Raw genomic sequence first — 9,775 nt, forward strand, 5'->3', positions numbered from 1 at the left:
AATTTTTGCTAGGACTATTTAAGCAGCAAAATTATTTGACAATATTCCTGACTTATATTAGACGTTAATTTCTGTGCTTGCCATTTTATTCATATTTCATCATATTAGTGTTTTTTCTTTTATATTTGGTAGCAATGATAAAATCTACATCCTTCTCCAGTCCACATGTTCTTTCCTGATTTTCTCTTTTTTGAGGGGGACTGAAGGTCTAGATGCTACTGAACAACCCCCGCTCCAGTTAATTTGCATAATCTGCATATGGAGCCAAGAAAATGGACTTAAGCAGGTGTTTATCTCTGAATATGAATAGCAGTTTTCCTCACTGACCTCTTGTTTCTTAAGCCACTTTTCATCTTTTCTAGCTTGTGACACAATATGCATGCTGACCTGTTAAATAAAATAACAGATCTGGTTTAAGTATACAGACAGCATCAAGGCCTTATAAAAATAATAATAAAATAATACACTGATCATTGGCTGCTTATACAGTATTAATGCATTAATCACCAATTTTGTCCTGGAGTACAGACTAAGTTCCCTAGTGATTGATTATTCTTCTAGCAGATGTGCACATTTATAAATATGCAGACCACCGGGATGTTCAAATCCTGTACAGCGTACAAAAGTTAGCCCACATATGGGTCCATCCAAACCTTTGTGCTGCCCACCCAATCATGCAGTGGTATAATATGAAATGGCAGGAGAGCCTTGTTTGTGTGTAGGATACATGATGTGTTAGGTGAATATAATGCCTAGAGCAGAAAGGGAAATGTAAATAAATAAACCGCTCACTGAGGCCATGTTGGCAGGCGGTTGGTAGGTAATTTGTTCAGTGGTAATTTGGCCTTCTAGAGTGTTGCATGTGAGAAGACCCTTGAGGACCTCTAACATAGTCTCTGAGTCACTGAGACAGTGTTTAACAGTTGAGGCTCTATGTATAGATATAAGATCTGATATGTTTTCAAGCACATAGATACAGTATCCATCGAGTTCAGGATTACTCCAGGAATTTGTGATTACATTTACTGAAGTACTGCAGTAGGAATACTTGGAACAACAAGTTTCATTCACTGTCCTTGTGTTTAAGTGTGTTTGTTTACAGGTACCTCAGTCCTGTCTGCACTGTCTTGGCTGATGTTTGAAATTTTCCTTCGTGCACGCTTCACTTTGTGACAGGATATTTTAGAATGCACTGCTGTAAGACAAATACCTGCTGTAATCATATGTTTGTGTGCACATTTATTTACACTCTTATCTTTAACATGCCACCCCTGTCACCCTTTCCAACATCTACTAACACCCCCCTCCCTCTGCCACTTTCCCTTTTAGCTCATTGGCTCTTCTGTTAAGCCCAAATATATTTTTAGGCTGTTATTCTTTCTGAGGGGTGGATACAAGTGAGGGGATAGATATATACAGAACCCACCTACAACAAAGAACAAAAGCTGTGAATGTTGTACATCTTTCTGTTCTTCATGTCTTGGTCTTAACTGGCACTTGAGGATTAATATACCTGCAGACTGTCCTGGAGAGAACAGCTAATTCAAAGTAAGATTCTGAGCTAAGATGAAAATCATATGTGTTTATGAGTTTTTCTATGTTTTTAAACATAATTGCTATTCTTAATCAGAAGTGTTCACAAAATGTTTCACACAGATGATCTAGCTAAACTAACTTCCGAAACATGTCTTGATGCATTTATGTACATTCACGCAGCAAGATGACAGATGTCATGGTTCAGAAGTTCTCCTTCCCTTTTTCTTCATCACCGTGTCTTGCCCAAACTGATGAACAGCCAGTCACAGAGCAGAGAACTCTTCAAGGCATCGAACGACTGGAGCAAGGAACACTAAAAGCAGCAAAGGACCCAAATAATAACCCAAACCAAAACAACTCAAAGCTGGAGTATGAGGAAACAGTGTCTGCATCCAAGGTCAGAGACGTACATGCTCCCAGCACAGATCCTGACCTCCAGAACACAGATATGGGCTACTCTGCAAATGGCTGTCCTCATTCAGAGCCTGTAGACAGCACAAATGGCACCATTAAAACCTATCTGACTTCTAAAAAACAGGACAGGGATTCATCATCAGTGGAGAATAGCCAGTCAAAAGGCAAGGTTTCCTACAAGACTGTGTTTGAGAAATGGGCAAGCCTGCAATATGAAGAACAGCGGCCCAGTACAAAGCGCCAGCTCTCTGCAGAGAGCGCGGCAAAGTGTGTGACTGTAAGGAAGAGAAGCACAGTGGCAAGTAATAAAGAAGAACCAGCAAAGCCTCTATTGCACACCAACCCTGGCATACAGCCCAGGAAAGCTGGTCTACCCATACGCTCCTCCTGTCAGAGGCAGCCAAGAAGACAGCTGTTCAGCAGCACTGAGGTCTTCCACAAAGTGGACACACACGTAATTAGCAAAGGGAGGGAGGTAACACACACACACACACACAGACACTAGAAACCTCTCTAGATATTTCTTAATAATATCTGGTAGCCAATGCACAATAGACACTGAAATGCCAATTTAGTGGTGCCTACCTTGTTGCTACATTCATTTGCCATTTTCGCAGGCCCACCTATCATATAGCTTTTAGGTCTATGATTAAAGTAGTTGTTTTCTTGCTACTGATTTGCAGAAACACCTTAAGATCATCTCTGAACTGAAGTTACTTGTATGGTGGACCACTGACCACTGGTAGTAGCATGATACTTGGTGTTGCACAGGATTTCTATTACTGGAGCACTATTACTATTATTTTTAAGCACTGTCTATATTTAACACTCTCTTAATTAAACACACCTGCTGTGTATCCAGGAGAGAACCAGACACTGATGCACTGATGCAATAGCATGTACTAGCAATGACTAGATACCTAATTATTATTTTTTATTAGTTCATCCTCAGTAACTACTTTATCCACTTTTTTTTAACCACATGGTCAGGGCTGCAGTGGTTCCAGAGCCCATAAAGGGAACACTGGATGCACCCATGATGGGATACCTTCACAACTTGGTGCAATTTAGCATAGGCAATCCACCTACTTGTGTTTTTTTTGGACAATGGGAGAAAATTTTGGGAAGTGAGCCACCCTACCTAACTATCTTGAGAGAAAGTGATTAGAATCATTTACTTCAATCCAACATACTGGATGAATTTTATTGATCTCCTAAATCAGCTATGTACTGAGCATTTTCCTAAAGAAGTACTACTAGACTACTACTTAGCACTGGCTGAGAGGCCAGTATATTGGAGGTTGTACCTCAGTAGCTGAAAGCATAGTTGCATAGGAATCACATACATTTAATATTTCAGTCAGGATTTAGGCCTTATTAAAGTATTGTGACAGTAGTGGTTAAAGTAGTAAATTACCTATTGGTGTTGTTATCATGAAAACATGTCATTTTTTTGCATCACAAACCAACAAACATTTTGTTGGGGCTTTGCGATCACCTCAATTTGTAAACATAAATAGTATCATCTTGAGTTCTACAAAACTTTGGTGTTCCACAAGGTTCTGTTCTAGCCACTGCTTATTTTTCATTATTTCTAAATCCATGCTTTCCTTGCAATACTAATGACACACAGTATGTTTCAGCATCTGCGATGAGAGCCACCAGCTTAATAAATTTCAGAAATGTGTAAAGAACATTGGACCCTGGATGCTGAGTAACTTCTGTCTGTTTTTATTTTGGCAAGACAGAAGTTTACTAGTGCCACAGGCAGCTAGAGGTAGGCTGTAATTACGTAGTAACACTTAATGACTTTTCAGTTACGTAATGTACAGCAGGGAAAATACTGGTGTGATTATTGAATCCAGTCTATAGTTTGAAGCTCATGTAGATATTATTACTAGGGTAGTGAGGATCTTTTTATCTCTAGGTTAGACTATTGTAGTGTTTCGCTCTCTGGATCTTCCAGGAGGTACATATCCAAATATGTGCATATATTGTGCCCACATAAAGCACTGATTGCCCTCAGATCAGTACCTCAGTGAACATTTGGTCAGTTATGATCTGCCACATCTGCTTTAATCAAAAGACACAGGTACTTCCTTGTTAAATAGCTTTGGGCAACAATCCAAGCTCATAGCATAGAGATTCGTGAACCTGGTATATTTTGATGCTATTTTGTTTCCACCCACATTCTAATGTGTATGTGATATCTTGTGTATGTGATATCTTGTATATGTGATATCTTTTGGCCCCCCTTTGTGCTGTCTTAGCTAGACCTTCCAGAGTTCCTACTTGGATTTACACTTGCCAAAAAAAGTTTTTACCTTAGACTCACCTCCTTGCTGCAGTGAATAATCTGATTTGGCTTCCATAGACTTACACGTCTTAAGATCTCCTGATGTGATTATAAATACTACATATCCCAGGACTCGGTTCATGATATGATCACACCAAACATTCCTTCAACTGTTTGCCTTTCTTTAAAGTAACTATTTACTATAATGATCAAATTCCAACTATTCCTTTTAAGTCTCCAGTTGTTCTTTGCTACTGTCTTTTCTTGGTCATTCATTAAGATTTTAATCTACATCCAGAATGTCTGTTGCTGTAAAATAAAATGCACTGTAATGTAGGTTCAGTTTGTGTATATACCTATTATATTTCCTACACGGCTTGTTTTAATCATCCATTGGTCATCTGTGCTCATCTGAAACTCTTGCTCAGTTTCTGACCAAGACACTGCTGATCTATTTATTTATTTTTATTAGTGAACCCAGTGCTGTTTTGCCAGATAGACTCCTTCTAGTACTGCATATACTATCAGGATACAATCAGGACAACTGGCTAAGAAGCAGGTCAAATTCTAGCTAACGGTATATTTCGGTTATTTACAGGATATTTCACTTCTGATTAATTCAGATCCAGCAAGCTTAAAGGGACTGAATGAGGTTTTCAGGCAAAACAGTGTAAATCAAAACCCATTTTCTGACAGTTTTATTTAAGAAATTAAAGCAAACTTTCCACATGAAAACAAAACATTTACTTTTTAAAACGTCGGTACATTCATCACAAGTAGCAACTTTTTTGTTTGACTTTATCTTGAGTATATTTTTTAGCTGTACACTTCCACTTTTAAATTGACTAAGATTTTGTATATACTCTCAGTACTTTTTCCACCTCTGCTTGGCAATGTGTGCAGCTATACATAGGTGTACTGCCAACTCTGTGAAAGTATTCATAATAGTTTACATAATACTAAGTGATTCATATAAACAGTGACATACCAAAACTATTGGCTATTTTCTTCCTTCACACAAGATTCACCAAGATAAGACCGAAAGACAAAGGCATGTCTTTTTTTGGTGTCAGAAAAGTGCAATGAAATAAAAGTTTCATATTATCGGCATATACAGTATAGTATAATCAATATAATGACTCAGTTTTTGTGTGCATGTGTATTTCAGCTGAAAGAGCAGGGAGTGTTCTCACCTCAGAGCATTGCACGTGCTATTACACAGGGGGCCAGAAATGAGTTAGAAAAAATCAGGGCCATATGGGTCTGGCTCTGCCATAATATTGGTGAGTACATACACCCACTTTCAGTGAAATAGTAGGAGAACATACACACTAAATGATCTGGGGATACTGAGACCTTGATTGGAGCACTGCATGCGGTAAATACAAATACTGTATAATATGTAGAAAAATGTATGGCGCATGGTGCTCTATGAATATTTTTTGTCTCTCTGTGTGTGTGTGTGTGTGTGTGCAGAATATGATTTGGATGGGTACCTGGGTCTTTCCCCAAAGCTCTGCACCCCAGAGGAAGTCATTAAGGAGGGTCGAGGAGTATGCAGTGGATTTTCCAGCATCTGTCAGGAGATGTGCAGGTGAAAAGACACAGTACTGCAGCATGAAGAATACTGGGATAACCAAGTCATTTCAGGAGTCTCTTAAAATCCTCTCATAAATATTCCATACATTTTTCAGCAACAATTCATAAGATGGTGTAATAACATACAATATTGTTTGAATGCTAATGAAATCACACACTTGCCCATTCATGGGAGGCTTTGTTGTACATGTCATTGTACTCTCATTTCCATATGCATTAGAACTAGAGCAGTGCACCATTATACCATAAATACAGGGTGTCCCAACAGTCTCTATACCTAGGACGTGTACGCCAGCACCAGGTTATTTGTTTGTTAGTGTTTGGCAAATTTGTTAGTATGTTTGGCAAAAGTATCGTGTGTGATGTGCTTGCGATGTTTCCTGTTAAAATCCATCACAACCTGTCCATTGCAATGACAGCTTCCCAATCCAGCCATGAGAATGATTTCAATACTTTCTTCTCCTATAAAAGGCTTTTGTTACGACTGAAAATCTATAGCATATAAACTAAATATGAAATATTTTGGAAGACTTTTTGCTAAAAAAAGAAAACATGAGTGAAGAATTTTGGGACCCTGTATTTAGAATTTACCTGAAGTATAGTCTGAGATGATCTTGTTTTCTGTCTGTGCTCTGCAGGGAAGTTGGCATTCAGTGTGAGGAAGTGAGTGGATACAGTAAAGGCATTGGGCAATGGCCTGGCAACAGGCTGGCAGATAAGCCTTCTGATCACATGTGGAATGCTGTGTGGGTTAAGGGGCAGTGGGGGCTTCTGGACGCCTGCTGGGGGGCTGGCACTGTCAACATGGACACCAAAACGTTTGTTAAGAGGTTAGAGTTGTGTCAGTTTTTGCGATCATCACACCTGTATGCAGTACAAGCAAACACATGTACACATATTTTATATCAACATTGCAATTCAATGCTATTAGAAAAGAGATCATGAATAACTCTTTTTTGGTATGTCTCGCAGGTTTGATGATTTTTACTTCCTGACTGAGCCGAGAGAATTTATAAAGTCTCATTTTCCTGATGAAGAGAACTGGCAACTGCTGGACACTCCAATCTCTCTAAAACAGTTCGAACTGATACCATTAATGACCTCAGCATTCTACACCCTGGGACTGACCCTTCTACAACCCACACAGTACAAAATAACCACAGGTCACACACCCACACATGTACAAATTCTTTACACAAAATAAATAACAATAAAGAAATTAATGTATGTTCTCACCCACGCTCTCAATAATGCAGAGGAAAAAAATAAAACAGATTCACATGCAGAAAAACAGTCATAGCATAGACCTACAAGTACAGACTCAGTTAATATCTGGCTCCTTAGCCCATTCTCCGGAGCTCTGGGACTATACATCAGAGAGGCCCAAAATAACATTCTTCTTCTGTTTGTGAAGTTATTGTGTGCTTTAAAGACTAAAGCATCTCAGGGGAACGAGGGCCAATATGTTATTGTTACTAAGATTTCCTGAAACAGTGACAGTATACCCTCTGCACACAGCAAGGGATACACATATATAAACACTGAAAGGAAAATGTAAAAGTGAAAACTCCCTTACCAACAAAATACTTTCCATACAAATGTTGTAAGAGTTGCAAGGAAGGCTCTGAGTGGTGGACAACACACCACACCCTAATCTTAATTGTTCAATTTTTTTAAAAATAAAACTTGGATTACATCATTGCCATCAAATTAGTTTGAAAACTAAACCTGACTGAGAAGCCTGTAACAGTTTGTAATTTAAAATATTTGTATTTCCCACAGATGATGGGGAGACAACTGTGTCTGTGAGCTCATCCGGACGGTTGACCTTTGCCTACGAGCTCAGGCAGCGGGACCTGAAGACAGGAGCCGCAGGGCAGAACGAGGTCGACAGCTCATGTGGTCTGCTGTCAGTGACTCAGCAGGGCATGAGTCTTCGTCTGCTGCCACCAGAGCCAGGAGCTTATGAGCTGAAGCTTTTTGCGCGACCGGAGGGTGACTCTGGCACTTTGCTCTGGGTCTGTACTCTGGAGCTGGAGTGTCCGGCTGTCCAGCAGAGCCAATCGCTGCCCGCGAACCCCTATCTGAGTTGGGGCTTAGGGTCCAATGCAGGGGTGCATGGGGTGAAGAGCTGCAGTGTGCCAAGCCAAGACACTCTGGAAATTTGTGAGAAAGGAGAGTGTGAAGTGGTGTTACACACCTCGCGCCCCCTGATGATGGTTTGTGAGCTCATACACCCTGAACTCGACTTTGCTCTGGCCAAGCGCTGTCTGGCACTGCAAATAGCAGCAGAAAAACTTGTGTGCAATGTGCTATGCCCATACAAAGGCTACTACCGTCTGTCTGTGTTTGTGCGTGATTACGATGATGGAAGTGGCTCCTTTCAGAATGTAGGGAATTTCCTGCTGCGATGCAGAGGCTTAGGAGTGAATCAGAACGTGCTATACCCCCCTGATCTCAGTCCATGGTGTGGACCTGGAATGCGCACTCAAGCAGCTGGACTGTCACATTTTAGCCACACAGGGGCATTGGTGAATTTGCCTCAGGGTCGCTGTAATATTACTTTCCACTGCACCTCATCACAGCTGCAAATACATGCAGTCCTCACATCAGAGTTGTATCAAAAGAACAAAGAAAAAATGAACCAGGCCGGCTTTCCCCTGTCACGACACATTTTGCTCACGTCCACAGACAGCAAGGTGACAGTGAGTGTGTGTGTACCGCAGCCTGGAGTCTATCGCCTTGGCTTGTATGGACGCACACCCCCTCAGCAAGATTATGCACCGTTGTGCGACTACGTGCTACGAAGTGTGTGTGACAGATGTGGTGAACCATTCCCGTGTGTATATTCAGCATGGGGGAAAGGGTGCGTGCTGCTTGAGCCACGTGTAGGCGTGCTGGCTCCACAGACCTGGGTGTGTTTCCGTGTGCGAGTGCCGGCAATGCAGAGAGTGAGCGTGTTAACAGAACAGCGAGTAGATTTAAAAATGAATAAGAGCAGGGTGTGGGAGGGCAAGGCCTTTACAGGGAACCTCACTCAAATTAAACTGACTGCAGCCACCTCAGACACCGGCGACATGGCCGTGCTCATGACCTTTGATGTCCTCGACCTGGAAAGCAAGCTGTGATGGAAAAGACAGAGAGAGGGAGACAGAGTATGCACATGAATGTGTGTGTGTGTGTGCGTAGGTTAGCTGGAGAGTATCCATTAAGTGAGCTTGTTTATGACAAGAAAGTTGCTTGTTTTGTTTTTTTCTGTTAAATGATTTGTTTTGCACTGGATGTATCTTCTGAAATGGTTAGGAAAAGCAATTCTTAAATACAGTAATCTCAATCACAAGCATTTTAAATGTCTCCGTCTTTGTTCTTCAATCCATGTTCTCTTATATAGTACTAATAATGGCAGTAAAGGATGCTAGACATTTTAAGCGGGTGTGGTACAGCTTTAAAGGGCACTGTAGTCACCGAGGGGCTCTTTGCGTGTTTAGCAGCAACATTATTCAAGGCCAGAGTACCCAACCCAGTGGCGGATGAACAGCTATTACTACTGCTCAGGATATGATGTTTACGTGTCAGACAACACAAGATACTGAAGTCAGCATTCGTAATCCCTTAGCTCATTGTTTACGCTTACTGAGTTTGGATTTTACTACTGAAAAACTGTTACTAAAAATATGCTTGTACTGGGCAAGGAAAAAAACAAATGATAAATGAGCAGCACAGCATATGGAATCAACCCAAATAGAGGGAAATGAGAAGACTAACTTTTTCCAAATTGGAGCCGTATCTGGTATCAGACTGGCCCTAAGCTCTACAGGAGCCGGAGGGGACACCCTTGTTTACATGCTGCAGCCATAACAAATAGGAGCTCAGAATTCACTTGGACTGCAGATCTACTCCAAACAAGAAGTAAAACAATGCCTGCTATGT

General features: G+C 40.8%; 1 protein-coding gene across 1 annotated transcript; it reads left to right on the forward strand.

Annotated features, from left to right (window-relative positions):
• Nucleotides 1-1,428: 1,428 nt before the first annotated feature.
• On the forward strand, nt 1,429-9,287 carry ky (kyphoscoliosis peptidase). The gene is made up of 7 exons (XM_058379794.1): nt 1,429-1,548; nt 1,717-2,425; nt 5,415-5,529; nt 5,723-5,840; nt 6,484-6,675; nt 6,818-7,008; nt 7,628-9,287. The coding sequence occupies exons 2-7, from the start codon at nt 1,721-1,723 to the stop codon at nt 8,971-8,973; spliced, it is 2,667 nt and encodes an 888-aa protein (XP_058235777.1). The 5' UTR covers nt 1,429-1,548; nt 1,717-1,720; the 3' UTR covers nt 8,974-9,287.
• Nucleotides 9,288-9,775: the final 488 nt, after the last annotated feature.

This window comes from Hemibagrus wyckioides, linkage group LG03 (genome assembly GCF_019097595.1).
Source record: "Hemibagrus wyckioides isolate EC202008001 linkage group LG03, SWU_Hwy_1.0, whole genome shotgun sequence".
NCBI classification, from domain to species: Eukaryota; Metazoa; Chordata; class Actinopteri; order Siluriformes; family Bagridae; genus Hemibagrus; species Hemibagrus wyckioides.